Here is a 20239-nt window from a genome sequence, read left to right as displayed (position 1 = left end):
AGCAATGATTCAGTTTTGGCAACCCTTAAGGAAAATTTCCTTGAGTGAGTGGGGCATTGGAGATATAGATAGATAAATATATATTCTTTTATGAATATGAACCAATTAATATATTTTCATTTAGAATTATGAATTGAAATAATAGTGTATTGTTTGTTTCAACATGTCTGTGCTCATTAAATTTCATGCAGATATGTATACAAAATATGGAATCTTATGAAGATATGCCAGCTTTTATCTATAAGCAATTGAGCCAAACTTCTACTCATGTTGAATTGATGAGGGTCCACTATATATAGATAACTGTTTTTCTTGGTGACAGAGCACTTGATATTTCCATTACATGCCACCAAGTTGCATGTATTCCTACCTAACTTATTGTATGTTCATTATATAATTTAATTACTTTTATTACAGATTCCCTAACACCAGCCCTAGAGCCAGTCAAACCATTTCCTAACCCTCCAACCCATGAACCTACAGTTGAAGTTCAAGAGTTTTCCTGGAACCACATAGATGATATTCAACCCTATGTGAGCTACTGCAATCACCTCTATGTTTATCCTCTCTACCTTAATTATGAAAATCAGAAGAGTTTCAGTAGAGCTAGAAATTTGGTATGCACTATTGAACTTCGAAGCTCAGATGGTGAAGGGGCAACCCCTCTCCGGGCCATCTATGGGCGACCTGGCACTGGAGCACTGACTACGCAAATGTCAACCGTTGTGCTGCATCACAACACTGTTCCTGAATGGGGAGATGAAGTGAAGATCCTCCTGCCTCATAATCTCTCGTCATCACATCACTTGTTGTTTACATTTTCACATGTTGCAATAGAGGCAGCTAAGGCAGGAAAGAAGGATGTACCAGTGGAAACAGTTGTGGGTTACTCCTGGCTACCACTAACTCACAAAGGAAGGTTGATCACGGAGGAACAAATGCTTCCTGTGGCAGCTCACCTTCCAGCCAAATACCTCTCCATTGAGCCACTTGGACTTGGAAAAGGGGTAATCTATTTTTGTTGATTGGTTATGTGTTTATATTTCAAGTTTTTATAATGGAATGTGAAGAATTTAATATGCAGTTGTCTAATGTTTAAAAATCCTTTCAGTTTGCTGGGCCAGAAGTACGCTGGGTTGATAATCAAAAGAATGTCTTCCGTGCGTCCATGCGATTGGTCTCAACAGTGTTGAGCTCAGACCAACATTTACACAACTTCTTCCAGTCAAGTTCCTCACTTCTACCCTTGTTTGGCCCCTCCAGTGGAGCCCCTGGAGCCTCCAGCCCAAGGTCTGCTCAACCTATTGACATAGACACACTTAAGAACTTGAAGGTATGTTACAATAAAATATATCTTGTTTTTTGTAGTAAAGAAATACACCTACAGTTTAGTATCTGTTTTTTTGTAATATAAGGGAGATAAATAAACTTTAAAAGTAAGGTGTTCAAAGAATCTAGACAAATATTTTTGCCATTGCAGGAAGATGAATTTTACATAATTCTTGACCAATCATTAGTATTTCTATTAATGCATATTATGCAAGGGGAAGGATAGGAAAGAAAAGGTTACTTGTCTCGATTATTGTAGGGCAAGGTTTTGCCTTCCATTTGATTTTCCAGCCTTCTCAAGTATATATGCTTTGATTATATTTTCTCATCTTCATTATCAGCCATTAAACCAATCATTACTTTTTTTGCAGGCTCTTCATGCCCTGGAGGCTAGCACTATTATAGCCTTCTTTCCAACACTCCTCAATCAACTTTTTGGTGTTCTTCTTAATGTTGGTCCGGATGTTGCCACCAATGTTACCCGCGTCATGGTTCACATCATTGACCAAGTTTATGAAGCAGGACGTGATGACATTCTGAACTCCTATATTAAGGTAGCTTTCCCGGTGGCTAAGGTGTGGATGTCATAATTTGAATATGATTATACTATTTGATTGCTTGATTTAATCATATAAGTGAGGCTAAGAGATGCTTATGTCCAGCCTCCAGGCTTGCTTATGTACTAGGTGTAAGTTATATGTTTTCTAATATCTTGTATTTCTTTTTTCTTCAATTTCATTCTGTATGTACAACTTTCCAGTGCCTACTCATTATCATTTCATATATGTTACTGCAACCAAATTTTTCTCATCCAACTTAGCTAAGTCACTTTTATCAGTTTTCATTCCTCATCATGTCACTTTATCCTTTTGTATTCCATAATACCTTTCTCCTCTCATTATATGCTTTATTCAATCTCCTTTTACTACCTTCAGTCACATGTAATATTTTCCCTTGGTGTTCTGCCCTATGAACTGAATTTCTGATAAAGAAAATATGGTCATTTTGCATCAGATCTCTGCAGCTAATTATGTGATCGTTTCTTTCAGTATGTCATGAGTATTTCATGTCATGGACGCAAAACAGTTCATGAGGAGCTGTGCCACTCCCTCTCAGAGCTGCTCCAGCCCTCCAGCATGGACCAAGTCATCACCAACAAAATTCTTCGCCATAGTCAGTTCTTCTTTGCATTTATTGCTCGCTCAATGGCCCTTCATTTGCTGACAACGGCACGGATAAAGGTTAGTAAAGTACAGTGTTTTTACTACATACATGTACATTTATTCTAATTAACTTTATTCCATCTCTCCTTTATAACCTTCACCTGCTTATACAGGGAATATGAGTTTTGATCAGTGATATAATGTAAGGTGGCTGTGGTGTATATTTATTCTCTCAGGGAATTGATTGATATAATTTGATGTTGATTTTCAATTATGCCTCTAAAAAATTTATCTACTTGTTGTAGATGGTCCGAAATGAGAGATTTAATGAGGAATATCAGAGTGAAGTGCGGTCAGTTGTGGAGCTGGTCTCTACCCACATTGTCCAGCGGTACAAAGAGAATCCAGTTGAAGCACGAGCAGCCAACACTGCCCTTGCACATTTTCTGAAGGTAAGGTTTGTACAGTAGGATTTGGCCAATAATGATTTCCAGAATAACATTTTTGACAATGATGACAAGTTAGAATAAATACCAAGTTTCTACAATGACGTTAAGATTCTTTTGAATAAAATATTTACTAGAAGGAAGACTGGGTGTAGCTTAGATATTATTTATTTGCCACCATCATGACGTAGCCATCAGACTTATGCCCTGGCAAGGATACACTTACAAATTTTTTGTGCTCCCACTCAGGTCTGTCACTCATTTTTCTCATTTGAAGCTCTTCTATTGCTACTTTTTTGACGAAGTAGTAAGAATTTAATCATCCAGGTTTTCTTTTCCCCTTTGAGTGTCACCTTTCACTACCCAGGTTTCATTACTGTAAAACATTGAAGTGTTTACATATATTCATTTCTTAAAGGGATCTTTAATTTTTTATTAAGTTATTACTCATAAGATTTAATTGTATATTAATATTTTCATACGACTAAATAACTCATGATTATTTTTCTTTATTGCAGCGGTGCCTCAGCATGATGGACAGAGGGTATGTGTTTGGGCTCATTAAACTCTATCTAGAACATTTCAGTCCGGGTGACCCTATTATCCTCCATGTGTACAAGTTCACCCTGCTGCGTGTTGTGTGCTCACATGAACACTTTGTGCCGCTCAACCTTCCCATCTTCAATACTCCTCTCAGCCCAGATGCTAAGAAAGCAAAGCTGAGACATGGTAAGTAATAGCAAAGATTTTTTAATGCTTGATTAAGTCGCAGACAGGCAATGATATTGTGCATTAGCATTTAGGAAAAGTTTTTCTAATCTAGATTTTGGGGTTGACATTTAAAAAGTCTGAAACAACAACTAATCCAAAAATGCCACTGGTCTGCTGGCCTGCTGGTATCCAGATTAAAGGACTTTTGCTGCATATGAAGCTGTTCATGTTTCAAGTCAACAGGAAATAAATTGATAATATGTAGATGCCTTAATTTAGTTTTGGGTGAAGTGGAAAAATATTTAATAAGGTATATCAAAGGTGAGCAGTTCATTATTCATATACATGGTAAAACAGTCAGATGTAGTAATTATTAAGGATAAGCTTTTCCAAAAAATAAGTTTAGAGAGTTATTATACCAGTTTTTGAGTAGAAGGTTGAATAAAAAAAATTGCATGGTGTTGATTCTAAATGTTTTCTGAAGGCTGTTTAAAATGCTGCTGCCTACTATTTTTAAGCCATGAAATGTTCATCTTGCATTATCTTGGATTTGGTGTTACACAAGCAGAGAGGAGGAGGCTACAGGAAGGGATGGTGTAAGAACATTTTGCTAAAAATTTGTGACAATACCATTTGGAATATTTCCAAGCACTATGGGCAAGGTGCTACAGAAAAGACTTGGGGTCCTTGATGAGGTAAATAGTTAATGTGATACTAGGTAGAGGAGTAACTATTGATGAGATATGAAAGCAGTTGGAAGTTGTTGAGCATTGAAATTAGGCAAAAAGAACGAGTTATTTTAATTAGTAAAAAAATGTTGATGATAATCAGAGACACTTTGGGGAAGAAAGTGGATATTAAGTGTAAAAACAGGTAAGAAATGAAATGAAAAGAAAGTGTTAAAATGTTTGTGAGAAGTGCAGGAAGCAAGATCTGTCTATAAGCATGAAGGGTTTGAAGCCTTTACCACCCTCAGGAACTTTATAATATTCAAAATGATGCAGATGAATAATTTTGGCTCTATTGAATACCTAAATACCGCCTTGCTTGTATGACAAATGCATATTTTTAAAGTTAGCAATATAGCATGCTTTATTGTCTTCTGCAAAAGACAAGCTATCAAGATGTAAATTGATATCACTAAGACACTATAGTGTTGATCTCAGTGTAAGGAAGTGGTGTAATTGCTGAGTGTCAGTGGTTATATTCCTTATTGTTTTGTATTTCCAGGTACAGATGAATTCTTCCTTAGCACTGATTTCAACTCAAGACATTTTCTTGTGGGTGCCTTGTTGAGTGAATTACGTGTTTCACTTGGAGAAATAGCAGAAGTACAGCGGGTGGCGATTGGTGTTCTGAGGGACCTGTTGGCCAAGCATGCCTTTGATGACAGATATTTACAATCTGTAAGTCATTTTATAATTCTATCAATGTTTATCTCTGATTCCCTCTTAGAACTCCCCCATTTAGAGATATCAGAGTAGAATTGTCTCCTATTTCTCGTTTTCAGTCGACCCTCCACCATCATGGTTGTTATTAATTAACATGGATTTCACCACTGGTACAGCTGAAAATATCCAAATTTAAAATTTCTTTAAAGGTTGGCAGTTATGCCATTTTATGTCTGAATGTCCTACCTCCACATGTAATGTCAGATTCCTTGTTTCTGGGAGACTGCAGGGACTCTCTTCTATTGGCCAATATATTAATATTTGTGGCAGTATTGTTACCAACGGGGTCTTCTGAATGATGTGACTGCTACTAACAAAAAAACTCAAAACAGAAAAGTTTTCACATCAACATCCAACACAGTCTGTAATTCCTGATAATTCCTCTCTCCAAAAGATGTGTGTGCATGTGTGTGTGTATAAGTCCCTCACATATGGGATGCATACTCCATACAGAGGCAGACAATGCCCTTGTATGTAGATAGCATCTAGCCAAGCTGAAAGTTGAGGCATCAGAAGATACTTAGGCACCATTTAAGAACAGAGGTTTCACAGTAAATGATAAAGAAAGGCATTTATGTCAGTTTCACTATTAGCTGGGCACTTAATAGGTGAAATGGGTTTTCACAAAGGTAGATTTTACCACTGTGGTCCACAATCAGCACAGTGAAACTGGAGTGGTCAAGGGCTGATTGTTTTCCTTTTTTTTTTCTTTTAAGATCAACCTGTTCCCAACTTTTTTGTCTACCACATCCCTGCTTATCCAGCTTTTCCTTGCCCTCCAGCCACCCTCTACCTTCCATTTAACCTCTATACACATTGTATGAATGCACAATTATGCATCTCCATTACAAACCCAGACCTTTTGAACATTAGTGTTTCAGTCATTCCTATAGTTTGCACACAATATCTGTTGTCATTTCAGCTATATCACTTCTGGAGTGGAATGAAAGAGATTCTGAATTGTTAATGAAATAACTGGGACAGCACCTTTATCAGCTGGAAAACCTGTTTGTCACTTGAATGATTTATAGTTTTCATGTTCTGTTTGCATACATTTTACATAATCCAAAGGTTACAAGGCAAGCTATTTCATACAAACCATCTAAATGCTGAAAAATGTCATGCTAGACATTGAAACAGTTTGCAGTTTTCTCCTTTTCACATCATTTTTTCATTTGGAAGCTCATGGAGCTTTTATAATGCCTTCCCAGCTGTTACTCATAGTCTTCATGAAGCATCAAAGTTAAGTTTGAGTGTAGCCTGCATTTCATTTCAGCACAAAGAATATTGCTCTGGATTATGGATTGTGAATAAAAGAAAATATAAGTAACATTGTACTTGTTCAATAACTGAGAATGCATGATATTTGAAGTCATTTGTTATAAGTTTCAACTAACTTCTGGGTATTGTGATCCTGTATATCAAATGCATGAAAACAAGTGAATAATTTTATATTCTTTATGATTTGAGAGTTTGACAGCTTCCTGGCAATTAAACTATTGAGTTAAGATATAATGCATGGTTGTTTAATATGACAGAATTGCCTATGTATGCCCTTCAAATAAAATGTTTAACCATTATTTTTTTTCAGGGACAGCAAGGAAGGATCGCCTGTTTATATTTTCCAATTGTATCAATTCTTTTGGAGAATGTTAAACGTCTCAGCTGGCCTCCTGCCCCATCCTCCATCAGCTCCAGCCAGCGCAGGCTAGACCCCAGGGCAAGTTCCAGGGCTCGTAGCGGGAGGTATGTGGACACTTTCACTGTAGTTTATACATGTTTATATATGTGATGCTGCACCTAATTCAGCTTGATGCCACCATTTGGTTTTCAAAGAGCAGGGCAGCAGCTTGCATGCCATACCATCCTTTCATTGGGATTGCATTGAGACAGTTTTGGTGCTTGTCCTGTGTCACTCCTATCGTATTACATGTATACAGTTGGGTATGTTACACTGAATAAGTTATGCTATTACAAATTCTTTTCTAATATAATTGCTATGCTTGAACGAATAAAGATGCTACAGTGCACAATTGCACATGGCTGCAAGATGCCATGGCAAGTTGGAATCGTGTTTGGGTTGGTGAGGCTCAGGGAGACTTGGTGGTATACTGTCATGTATTTTATGCTTATTTTTGCCTTTAGCAATGATTTCCTTTTTGATTTCTGCATAACAATTTTAGCCATGAAACAGAAAAAAATAGAGAGAAAGTAAGTTACCTATGAAATTAAGAAAAACAGAATCTAATTAAGAAAATTGAGAAAGTGTAGCAGATCTAAGTTTGGTGGTTCTGAAGAATGACTGCTTCTCAAACCTCTTCTCCATAATTCCTTCATCCTTTCCCTCCTTCCCTGCATGCTGAAGCTGAACAATCTGCCAAAATAAGGTATGATTCAGAATTTTTGATTCTTATTTTTAGTACTTATTATTTCTAACAGAGCAGCTATTTACTGAACAGTGAGCAGTCTTGGTATTGGTGTTGGTCTTGTCATTACTATTTAAAGATGATGTACTATTCATTGTATTTCTGTGTGTTGTAAGCTATATTTCTGTAGGTTTCACTCCTGGGGTCTTGGTTTTTCATCACCTCTCGTTTGAAAATTGTATTGGTCCTAGGAGAGGTGGTCTTCCTCCTAGGACATCCTCTCCACTTGGGAGTGCTACTGGGAGGGATTCCTGCAGCAGCTTTTTTGAGGTTGTAAACTGTCTTGTGTGTGACTCCAATATCCTGAGCTACGTAAATCACAGACTCCTCATTCCAGTTGAGCCAAGGCATAAGCTTTCTCATCAGTTGTAGGCTTTTACTGTCCCATGGGGGCATCCAGAAGCAGAGGTATGCAACTCCTAATGTAGCTAAAAATGACAGGAACAGCAGCAGGCCTCCTGAAATCAACAGCTAAGGGTTGTTGAAGATTTAGATAGCTAGATTGATTAAGGCAATATATCTCCAAGGTTCACGCACTTAACTTTATTTCTTTTATAGTGCATACATCAAAATTATTAATGAAATGAAAGAAATGGTTATAAAATTTCCATATGTATAAATCTTAAATATTTTGCAACAGGTCAGGAGCAGGAAGCATTGACATGAGCACCTACAACACGCCTTCCCGGAAAGGTTCCAGCCGAGCAGATGCATCCAGCCTGTCTGGCAGAGGCGACTCTTCCTACCTGGCAATCATTGCTGGGCCAGGCGGTCTGATGTCTCCTCATAGTGCACTAGTCAATGGAAGATCAAGTTCTAGTCTTGAGTCTGAAGACCAGCTGACATCTGTGGCAAACTCAGATGTACTGGAAGAAGATTTGGAGGAAGATGAGGATGGAAAAACTCATTCAAGGTAAGATGGATACTAGTACTTTTTATCTAGAAGTTCATCACTGTTATTCAGTGTTTGAAAACTTTTCATATTTTAACTACAGTTTCATAATACTTCAAAAGTTGAAGCTAGGATTTTTTCAAGTGCTCTTTGAATGAATATAAATGTTCATCATTACCATTGTTATGGATATGATACCTTGATCATTTCTAAAAGATGGATACTCCATAAGAAACTAACTGTTTGTAGAAACCTGAGTGTGGCATTTGCTGGAGAGAGTGGGCCAGTGAGGTACGACAAGCTCTGTCCTGCGGAAGTGCGTGACCTCCTCCTCTGCTTCCTGCACATACTCAAGCATGTCCCTGAGGCACACCTTGTGTCTTGGTGGGTCACCCTCAGTAATGAGGCTCTGACCCACTTCTTCACACTTCTACAGTAAGTATTTTATCGACTACTTTATAATTGTAAAAAAAAACATGTCATAATATATAATACAGTAAAAAAGTCTGATGATCCAAATGGCAGTGGACTGAAGGTCAATTTGGATTATGAAATTGTTCAAATTATTGTGAGGGGCCCCTGAAACCTGAAAATGAAAAATATATTCATATAATCATTCATGTAAGTGTTTTGTTACTTACCAGTATTGTGCAGAAGTGTTGAACAGCAGCTTAGGCAGGTAAATCCAGGTAAATATAGTAGATCCAGTGGTAAAAAAGCAACAAAAAGTAAAGCAGGTTGATGACTTTTAAGCTAAGGTGGATAAAAGTAGATGTGGAGACAAAACAACTACAGCTGCTACTACATCTAGGTAAATACAACTAAATATGTATTATAAGTAAGTTCATACACACACACACACACACACACACATACATATATTTTTCTCCTTTTCATATAAACTAGAGCTGTGCTTAACTATAGTCGGGGCCACTAAAGCTGGCGGGGATAATCCTTCAGGAATGGACTTGCGGACCACCATTGCTTGGGTGACAGCCTCTGCGCCGCTCATTGGCTGTTGTTTACTAGATCTGACCTGCGGGAAATTCCATTTGCCATGACATAGCCTGCTCTCGCTCTCTGTTATCTCTTTAAATCAGCACTGTTGGTATCAAAATATAGTTATTCTTATAATTGCTCTTCCATATGACTATTGCCCAAAAATAATGGAAATACATCTCAGGATTAATAATAGCATGATAAGAGAGAATTGAAGGTTCTTGCCTTAGGCCATTGTTTACATTATGACTCCGTAGCATCACCACACATTATGGCTGTCAGGACTATTAAAATATACTAAGAAATCTTACAATAAATGAGTTAACAAATGGCATTGTGTAGACTGTAACCTAGCACTTTGTTGTAGGAAAAGAAGGGAAAAAAGTCTAGTCTTTACAGGCCTTAAAAATATCAAGCTTGCCGCTTCAGTTGCTGGATATTGTCTGTTTACATGCAGTCTGACTTAGTTTTGCTATGAATGTCATTTCAGTTTTATCTATAATAGTTCAAAAGGCACATGTCTATCAATAAAGATAATATTGCATTAGTTTCTATTGGTGCAGTCTGCTATCTCAACTCAAAAAGGGTTTTGCTAGGAATACAAAGTCAATTTCATGCACGTTAGAACAAGTTATGAATTGGCCAATGAGCGCACAGTACCATCACCCAAGCAATGATACCAAGTCCGCGAGTCCCTCCCTGAAGGATTATCCCTGCTGCTTTTGTGACTCTGACTATAATCTGTTTTACTTTACAGGCTTTGTTTGCACCATTTCAAATACAATGGGAAAAGACAAATAGTACGAGAGCAGGCACCCAAAAAAGCATCTACTTTACCAGCAAAACTTCAGCCCCCATATTCTGGCAGCAGGATGTCAACAGCCACTGATAGCTATAGTGGTGAGTTGTATATTATTTTTCTGTCAAACATTTTCTTAACGACTTATTATCATGAAAGGGCCATTACATGTTTATGCTGTTTCCAGATTTAAAACAATCTTTGAGACTTGGGTGTAGCTGGTTACATGTGGGGATATTACTTTTATTTTTTATGTCCACAATGAATTGCTATCCTTGGAGGTAGATAAACCTGGCTTGAGGTTGATATATGTCCAAGTGGAGGGGAAACTTGATTATGCATCATCGTCGGTGTTAGCAGCATGTGGGTAATCTTCCACCACTCGACGATGGTTTGAAAAATCAGCGTGTTTTGGTATGACTCAAATTTAGTCCACAGTAGGTCTTCGGGCTCACCACGTTCGCACATTGACCACTCGGCCGCCGCCTCCCCACTTACACTTACACTTGGGAGAAGCCATGCATGGTAGAAATATCTTTACATTTGTAGCAATAACAACCTTTACTGAGGAGGATCTTGAATCACAATCGGGGAGGTGGGAAGACCAACACTTTATCAGTGAGACAAAGAAATGTCTCCTTGGCCCAGTTTTTTATACCTTTTGTACATTTTCATGGTCAGGACACTAGTAGAGGATTTTTTATAAGAAGTCTTTTTCTTTCACCCTTGGATATTCTTCCAGGAACCTAGGACATATATGATGCATCTTAGAACAGTCTGGTAAGCTGAGATGTGCTTAATTAGATTCCTTGTAGTTGGTAAAAGAGCTTAGGCTAAAGAGATGATAGAATGATGATCAAATAATTTTCTTTGTGTGGATTTTTTTCAGGTTGTTACTGCATATTCTACATATAACGTATATATTTTCCTCCTTTTAGTGAGCAGCCATGAAGGGGAAGGATGGCTGAAAGCTCTTCAAGAAGCTAATCTAGCTTCAGAAGTTGGTCTCATAGTGCTTGATGCTCTGGGTAATTTTACAACTCATTGCCGGGACATCCTTGTCTCGGACGGAGCAGAAGTTATTATGCAGCAAGTTTTTGCTCTTCATTTACTCTTCCTTCAACTTGGACAGTCAGAAAATGTGATGAAACATGTATTTGCCTCAATCAGAGCATTTATCAATAATTTTCCTCGAACACTGTTCCAGGGTAAGTAACTGATTTGCAATGACAGTTTGTATAGTACTCTCATTTCAGATATTTCTTAAATAACCTGCATAAGCAAACAGGGCTGAGAGTTTGAGTCTTCCTGAAAGGAGGTGGGTGAAATACATCCTCATGTGCCTTCTTAATTTGATCGCTCCCAATTTTATAAATCCAGTTGGGTCTCCTGATTCCTTTACCCAATTATATGTGTGGGTGTGTATGTTGGAGAAGGATGTTGTAGGTGGCAATCTTTTTTTCTTGTTTCTTCTATTCTCCCCTGCTTGGAACAGAAAATTGAGTAACAATAGTCATAGTTCTTTTTCTTTCAAAATTCTTAGATATATTCAATATAAGTACAAATATTAGTTTATGGCATATTACTCATTTTCATAAGTGTTTCTTTTTTAATACTTTTGTGTTGATTGTTTATCTGTGAAGGGACTTGTATGTGTGTTTGGAATCCTCTTCAAAGTTCCCTTGACTCATTGCATTTGATTTTACCTGTGTGGCCATAATCAGAATCCAGAAATATTTCAAAATTCTTTAAATTCTTAAAGTGTTCTGTAGTATTGGTGGCAGTGTAACAGATGATGTTGAATTATCAATGCCTGTGCAGCAAATTGATTTATAACTTATAAGCACAGGAAATCTGCTATATCCATATACAGTAGATGCTCATTTATCCACATTAATTCAGTCAAGGATCTTGCTGATAGATGAAAGGTCCAGATAAGGCTGAAGGAAATTTTATGACTCCCAGATGCTAATTGAAAAAGTCTCTGCTGTTGTCCTGAAGTGGTTTAAGAAAAAAATATATAAATAATGAATAACACTACAGCACTGGGAGATAAGAGGTGCAGGAATGAGAAGTAAACTTGTGTGGTTGGAAAAGTTGTTGAATGTTAGGTAATTTCTCTCTATCTTGACAACTCATGGGTGACTGAAGCACATTGCATTTGGAATTATTAATCTCCAGACTCAGAGATGGTTCAAAATAAAAATATATCCATGACTTAAATGTGACATGTTTGCATCTAATACACCAGGTACTGGATCACCAAGTTTACCATATGTCGGTCAAAGAGCAATACTTTCAAGAGGATTCCCAACACTGGAGGATTCAACTTGTAACAGTTAATGGAGACTAGTTTTAATGTGAAGTGATGTCATAATGTAATTTAGATCTCATAATATGATTCATTTTTATTATGTGGCCTTAAAAGCATATAATTACATCTTGTCCTTTTAGTTTACAATTGTTTGTGTTGTTGCTTTGTCAGTGGCTAACCCTGCTTTGTTACTTTTGCTTTCTGTTTGTGCTTCAGAGTGAATTTTGATGTTTGCAAATGTGCTGTGAAAGACATTACATAATATATACAATGCATTTCCAACACCTCTTAATGTCAGGGGATGCTTCACTGTGTGGGTCTCTCTGCTTCGAGATGTTAAAATGCTGCAACAGTAAGCTGACCAATTTGCGCCATGAAGCCTGTGCTGTGCTCTACCTTCTCATGAGAAGCAACTATGAGTTCACTAGACGAACAGGCATCAACAGAGTTCATTTACAGGTACAGGGATTGTAGGTCTATATGCTTTGTGTGAATATTATCAAAACATTTATTTGCTGCACTTAAAGATTTTGAGACATAATAGATTATAGATTACTTTCTTTACCAGGTCTTATTTTTGATAGACAAGAGGGTCACAATATTTAATTTTTTCAGGTTATAATATCTGTGTCCCAGCTCCTTGGGGAAATCATTGGCTTGAACAACTCCAGATTCCAAGAGTCCATGGCCTTGATAAACAGTTATGCTACAAGTGACAAGGCAATGAATAATACTGGTAAGCCTTCTCTCCAACCATATTTTTCTTGTTCTATATCTCTTTAAAACTCTCTCCAATAGGGGAGCTATAACAGAAAATTCCAGCTGTACAATAATGAAGTGCTCACTTTGTAATACAGACAAACCTCGGTTTTCAAACAGCTCTCTTTTTGAACAAATCTCAATTGACGAACAAGCAGTAAGAATGTAGAGATCAAAAATACTATGAAAATAGCCATGAAATATGTGCAGGAACCTGTGTGTCCGCAGGTGGCTTCAAACCGTGGCTCACCGCAGTAGCCCACTCCGTTGCCAGTAAAAACAATGGTGTAGCCCATATCACATGGATTTATCTTCAAAAAATGACAAATCTAATCTAACCTAACCTACCTAACCTGGCATACCTTTGGTAAATATGGGCTTTGCTGCCTGCAGCCGTGCGGGTTCTAGTCATATTTCATGGCTATTTTTGCAGTTCTTTTAATCTCTACTCTCTATCCTATTAATTTATAGAAGATTTAAGGTTTGTAGAATGCATATATAACAGCAGAATAGCTGTTGATTATGTAGGAGATGAGATATAAGCACATGGCCACCAGATTCCAGGTGTTTTCCCATGCTTCCTGCTCTGTTTTGGCGGCTTGGGAATACTTTTACGGGCAAGTTCCGCGGGAGGTGTTACAGAAGAGGTGGCTACTGTAATAGATGTCCATTTCAGGATTTGTCAGTGAAGTACGGGATTTGACCAAAAGAATTCGAACCGTTTTGGTGGCCACAGCACAGATGAGAGAGCATGAGCGTGACCCTGAAATGCTGTGTGACTTGCAGCACTCTCTGGCCGCCTCATATGCTGCCACACCTGAGTTACGCACTACCTGGCTTCAGGCCATGTCAAAGCATCATGTCAAGAATGGAGATCTCTCTGAGGTGAGTTAAGTTTCTCAGGTGAGGTAAGGTAGGGATAGTAAGAATGGTAGGAAAACAAACTAGATTCATGGAACCTCTCATCTGTTAAAAAACAACATGAGTCATTTTTAAAGTAAAACAGTTTTCTGGCATAACCAGTAAAGATTAGCAGTTAGAGGAATGAATATAAAAATCCTAAGGAGCATTTGTGAAATATTTGAACCAGGCAGGAATAAGGACTAAAGTACAGCAAAGCTATAAAAGGGAGAAATCATGTGACTAGAAGGCAGAAGGAAATGGCATCAGATAATGTTGCTAAAGAGAGAGAAGAGAGAATGACGAGGACAAGAGTAGTGAAAAAATGTTTATGTGAATATCATTGATGTTTACAAGGAAGGCAGGGCTTGATGAGAGCTGATGACTGATAGGCATAAGTAGAAAAGTTTGTAAGGTAAGGCAACTTAATTGAGGGTTGGATGCCTCATAAAGTTCCTTCTAACACCCCTATTTCTTAACACATGTTTGAAGTAGATGACAGTTTTTTCATCTTCCTTTACTGACACACTTTACAGCCTAAACCCAGTATTGATGATTAGAGATATTTGATTTTGTTGCTGATACTATCTCTTGATTGCTCTAATCCACTTCTGATTCATATCCCATTACAGTCACTATTTTTGCACAGTTTTAGCTTAAAATCTCATAATTTTTCTCATTCAGTATTTTCTCAAACCTATCCTCCTCATGTGTTATATCATGACATTTTCTTTAGTAATATGTTGTTAACTTCAGTTTCTTACAAGTGGTAGTCTGTTTTTATGTAGCGACAAAAACTGTCATACTAACATATCAACCCATTTTCTTTTTAAATAGGCTGCATTTTGTCAGCTTCACATTGCTGCTCTTATGGCACAATATTTAAGGCATCAAGGAGAGTTTCCAGATGGCTGCCAGATCTTTTCTATCATATCTGACAACATACCTCGAGATGAATCAAACTTACGTCTTGATGCAGGTAAGGTTTCTCTTGCTACATGTCATGGTTATAATATCTATCTGTTTAGCATTATTGCTTAGTTCATTTTTTCCACTTAAGTTAGTGCCCTAGATATGTTTTAAATATAATTTGATACACTTTGAAATGCTGTGTTAGAGATAGATTTGTATATTTTTTCATTGGCATTACCATGTCTTAAAAAAAACAAAACATATAGAGCCATCATTGTCATTGACACTGCTGACTGCTCACCATTAAGCCAAGGTGGAGAATTAGAAAAGACCGACCATTTTAAATCAAGTGGGAAAAAGAAGCTCCTGGTATAGTATTAGTAGCATTTATTTTTTCAGTTATAATCTTGATGAATTTTGTAATACTTAGTGCACTGTGTGTTTTCTAGAAAAACACAGCAACACTTTGTGATTGTCCAGTAGTTTGTGGCAGGAACTCTTTCAAGAGAGTATAGAAGCAACAAAAGTTTGTATGTCAAAGTTGCTGCAGTTAGTGCTTTCTACAGGTGTCCCTTGTATTATCTGGAGTGAGATAAAGCATCTCCAAATTGGATTACTACAACCATTTTTTCTCTCTTTTTTTAAATTTATATGTCTGTGTGATGAATGCATACATTTATTTATTTTACATTTCAGTAGCATGTAGATTTGTGTTCTTGTTAAAAAAAAGAGAGAGGTGGAGTAAGTCCTCCAGTGTTGCATGTTTCCTTGAAAACTACAATTCTCAATACAAGTAAAATTCCATTTCCAAACCATTTACTGCATATACTTCTTTTATTTGTTTATTTCAAAAGTGTATCATTAAAAGGATTATAGATTAAATTAAGACAGGTTTACAAGCTTGTTGCTTTTACTTCCTGCTTGCTGTGTCTTCACTGGTGTTCCTGTTAGATGATGCATGCACCTTGAAGCCTCCACGCTTTCACACGGGTAGGTACCCACTCAGCAGCTGCTTGAGTTTTTGTGCATTACATGTTTCTTTGGAGTGAAGGTGGCAAATGGAAAGAAAGCTTTGCATGGTAATACATATCATATTTGATACTATTTTAAGCATTTAAACAGCAAAATTTCACTGAGAGTCCTCACTATCTACGTCACTGTCATTATTATAGCATGTACTTAGTTTGTACATGCTACTTGTAATCATAATTAGTTGTTTTGCCCTCAATTATGTTTGTTTATACATATGAGAAAGACTAAGGCATCTTATCAGGACTGAAGTCAGTGTTACTTTTATCTTTTACCTCAAATCACATATTTACATTTTATCTGATTGTCTAAGAAGAAAATTACTTGATAATGCATTATTTCATGTATTCATGTATTAAGGCAGTCATCTTGTTTGGTAATATCACAAGGGTACTGCATAGTATTTTCAACACACCGATGGCAGGGGTTGCTTTAGTAGATATTTATAACTGTATTAACTTTCCTTAGTCTTACTGAGAGAACAGCAGCTCAGCCATGTTTTTCCTCAATGTCTCAAGACATAGCAAATTAACCTTGATATTGACCCTGAATAGAAGCAATCTTTGTTTGGAGCAACAGCAGGTGTAACGCTTACCAGTCAGTACTTACTAATTTATTGATTACCATGGAACAGTGCCATCTAAGCATCTGCAGCTAAATGCCAGCTGGTCACTGACTTGTTTTTCATAAACCTTTTTATATCTGTAAGATTTGTGTGTTGATATTATTCCAGAGATTTAACACATGCAAATGTTGTCAGCTGTTGCTTGATGTTATTCATCATTCACTTGCCTGGTTTAGTATGATAAATGGATTTTAGAAATAACAAGATGGGTTTTGAAAAAAATATACAGATATGAGGGCTCCCTGATTTTGAATTCTGAAAAGTATTAATGAATGCAGATATTGACATTAAATTTGCCATCTTCTACCACTGTAGATCAAGTAGTTACTTAGTCATTGGCACATTACCAACTTGTATATTGTATTTTTCTTTGACTTCACCTCAGATTATAGTTTCCAGTAAACTGAATATGGTTTCATTAAAATCTGTGACAAACCATTATTTTTTTAATAGCATATTTTGATTAGTTTGATTGATGGTCAAAAGTTTGATAGGACTTTGACAAAGAAAATGGCCACATTTATCATTTAGAAGAGGAAGATTACCTTTCCTTTTGAGTGATTTGAAATTCTTGAAACATCAAGTTAAATATGTGTGCTAGTTTAATGGTTGAGTTTAACATAAATATATCTGTTGTATTTATAAAGAAGATAAAAATGAGCTGACCTTCTGTAGCAGTGTCAAGGGTCTCAACGTTAGGTGCACATCATGCCTGATGGACTCCTATGCATTCCAGACTTGTGTTAGTGCAATCACATTAGTTGAATCAATTTCAGTTAAGTGAAAATTTCAACTAAGTCGTGAAAATAATATAAAAATTCCATGAGCTAAATTTACATTCAATATAATCCAATTTCACTAGACTGAGGTTTTACTGTGTTTTTTATTTGCTTTGCATCTTTTAGCATGTCTGTTTGTGTTCCAGACTTCATTTGTCATGCTTTCACTTTCTTGTGTTACCTTTGGAAGCAGTGTCTCTGTATTCCACTTTGTGTCCCAAAAGATGACCATAAAGGACAACCTCCTATGGTACAGGAGGCTGACACCAAGGACTGGGCCTTACCTCTAATATTTCTTTCCTAAAATGCTTGTTGTAATTTAAACATGCTCTTTGTGACTTCACCCTTCCTTTACAGCAAATGAGGCCACTGATGATTGAGACACAGGTGATCTGATGAGATAATTGAGTAGATACTGCTGTGGAAGTTTTGTATATATTTTCAAAACTTACCTTCAGGATTGGTGGACACAGTGTTCACTATGGATTCACTGATAAACCAGCTGGAACTGGCTGGTGGAATGGTGGAACGAGCAGAGCGGTATGAGCTCCTCGGCAATCTGTACAGAATCCTCATTCCTATTTATGAGGCTCGTCGTAACTACCCAGCGCTGGTTCAATGCTACTCACATTTATACCAGGTCAGTAATAAGTAATAACATATAATGCATTTCATATTAACAGAAATCTTTACAGAAATCCTTCAGAACTTCCAGAAACCTCTCATCAAATTACTGTGTTGTCTGAGCACTTCACGACTCAGAAACTTCTAATTAGATTAGAGGAAATTTCTGTCAAATAAGGCCCCACCCAGATTTGGCAGGCGTATCCTTGAAAAAGTAAAACGTATTGCAAATGTGTCAAACATTATTCAAATGTGACAGAGTATAAGGTATAATTTTTATACATCAAACAGTCCAATGGAATGAAATTTTCACAACTTGTCATATATCCTGTAATGAACACCACTGAGTGCTGTGGATTGAACGACGGCCTCCTGAGTAGAAGTCAGGGCAGCATACCAACTGAGGCACTGATGAGCCATGGCCTGGGTTTGATCCCCGGCACACGGTGGTGTTCATTATGAAATTTTTTCACTGAATTGTAGCAGTTTCCCTAATTTTCATATATGGTGTATAAATGAACACTAGTTTGTTACCTCTGTGGTCATGTGTAGTTCCTGAAATGTCTTCTCGACTGGCAATTATTTGCTCCCTTATGAAAAGTTACCAGTAAATACAACAACTTGGGAGTAGATTATTCCTGGAGGCGTTTGCCAGTTTGCTTTATTGGATACTGCAGCATCTGATGTTCAGTGACACTGTCTTTACATCTTTATCACAAGATATCACTGTATTTTTTCCTGGCTGGTTTTATTATGTATGAGTAATGCTGTATTTCATTAGTATATGGTCCATTCTCATATTTTGCAAAAAATTGGGCGACATACTGCCTCGCAAAGTACAAAGTCTTAATCACAGTTATTAATGTAGGTAAAGGTGGGAGGATTTATGTGAGTTATTGTAAATGCAGTGGTACAGATATACTGTTCTTGGAGTGCACAGCACTATGCCATCCATGGTGGGTGGCAAAGAGTCAGTTTTACTGTATTTACTGTAAACTGCATATTTATAAATTTTTCACAGTAGAGTTTGCAGAACAGGGGAATCCCAAACTAAGAGAATGGACTTTATACTCTTTATACTATTGTCACTTAAATATCTTGGAGGCCATTTTTTTAGGGTGAATGATTGTAATTATTTTTACTGTGTACCAAACCACTGGGACCTCCATAGCTGACCCATAAGTTAGACCTTGCAAGTTTAAGATTCAAGGTGATGTTCTGAAACTTGGGAAACAATGCTTGCTTTTTATGCCAGAAAATACTGTAATGTAGTGATGAAGCCGTGTTGTATTTTGTTTAACTTTGAAGACTGATTGCAATAATACTGAGTTTTCAGATGTTTGCTACTCTACATTTTTAAGAAACCTTATAACTTATGGTATTATTTTTAAGAAACTTTATAACTCATATCATTATTATCCAGGCGTATTCCTGTGTTGTGGAAGTCAACACTTCACAGAAACGGTTGCTAGGCCGGTACTACAGAGTTGCATTCTTTGGGCCAGTAAGTACAATATTTTCAAACTACATATTACTTAGGAAAATTGAATTTTGTGTAAGTATTGGTGATATATTCTTTTACATTCATATTTACACCTGAGCACTCAGTGCCTCTAGTAGTGTTAAAGTCACTCATAACAATGGGGGATCCCAAGTGGAGCACTGATCTAATATGGAGTTGTGTTTGGCATAGAACACCTACTTCTTTTCAGTTTAATACTTTTCAGTAGGAGCATACACTGCAATAAGAGACATGAAGCACAGAGTATGCTTCAGTTCAGCCTGACTTCCACTGTGCTTTTTTCTTGTTTATTCTTTCTTAATAACATGCAAGTACAGTGTCATGCATTCTAAATACCCATGTGTGTGTTAAAACATAAATCCCTCTTGGTTGTCAAAGTTTATTTTGTTTCAGACATACTTTGAAGATGAAGCTGGTAAAGAATATGTGTATAAAGAGCCCAAAGTGACCTCATTGGCTGAAATATCAGAACGTCTTTACCACCAGTACTGTGATAAATTTGGCAAGGAGGTTGTGAAGATGATTATGGATTCAAATTCAGTAAGTCATGTCAGGAGGA

General features: G+C 37.0%; 1 protein-coding gene across 4 annotated transcripts in view; it reads left to right on the top strand.

Annotated features, from left to right (window-relative positions):
* LOC127009265 (dedicator of cytokinesis protein 9-like) overlaps nucleotides 1-20239 on the top strand; it is a 42307-nt gene that overhangs the window by 9971 nt on the left and 12097 nt on the right. For 2 of the 4 annotated variants that reach the window (XM_050882158.1, XM_050882156.1), the window contains 20 exons: nucleotides 418-1007; nucleotides 1112-1333; nucleotides 1701-1883; nucleotides 2379-2570; nucleotides 2798-2944; nucleotides 3457-3667; nucleotides 4880-5055; nucleotides 6692-6846; nucleotides 8167-8439; nucleotides 8668-8853; nucleotides 10175-10317; nucleotides 11155-11424; nucleotides 12829-12989; nucleotides 13146-13266; nucleotides 13966-14174; nucleotides 15027-15168; nucleotides 16053-16091; nucleotides 17993-18174; nucleotides 19582-19662; nucleotides 20074-20220. In XM_050882158.1, coding sequence (XP_050738115.1) covers nucleotides 418-1007; nucleotides 1112-1333; nucleotides 1701-1883; nucleotides 2379-2570; nucleotides 2798-2944; nucleotides 3457-3667; nucleotides 4880-5055; nucleotides 6692-6846; nucleotides 8167-8439; nucleotides 8668-8853; nucleotides 10175-10317; nucleotides 11155-11424; nucleotides 12829-12989; nucleotides 13146-13266; nucleotides 13966-14174; nucleotides 15027-15168; nucleotides 16053-16091; nucleotides 17993-18174; nucleotides 19582-19662; nucleotides 20074-20220 — 3830 coding nt within the window. Of the gene's footprint in view, nucleotides 1-417; nucleotides 1008-1111; nucleotides 1334-1700; nucleotides 1884-2378; nucleotides 2571-2797; nucleotides 2945-3456; nucleotides 3668-4879; nucleotides 5056-6691; nucleotides 6847-8166; nucleotides 8440-8667; nucleotides 8854-10174; nucleotides 10318-11154; nucleotides 11425-12828; nucleotides 12990-13145; nucleotides 13267-13965; nucleotides 14175-15026; nucleotides 15169-16052; nucleotides 16092-17992; nucleotides 18175-19581; nucleotides 19663-20073; nucleotides 20221-20239 lie in introns of those variants that run through there. The other 2 variants (XM_050882157.1, XM_050882159.1) reach the window with 2 other exon arrangements.

This window comes from Eriocheir sinensis, chromosome 40 (assembly GCF_024679095.1).
Source record: "Eriocheir sinensis breed Jianghai 21 chromosome 40, ASM2467909v1, whole genome shotgun sequence".
Lineage (NCBI taxonomy): Eukaryota > Metazoa > Arthropoda > Malacostraca > Decapoda > Varunidae > Eriocheir > Eriocheir sinensis.
The sequence above is the reverse complement of the archived record's forward strand: the minus strand, read 5'-3'. Positions and strand labels throughout refer to the sequence as shown.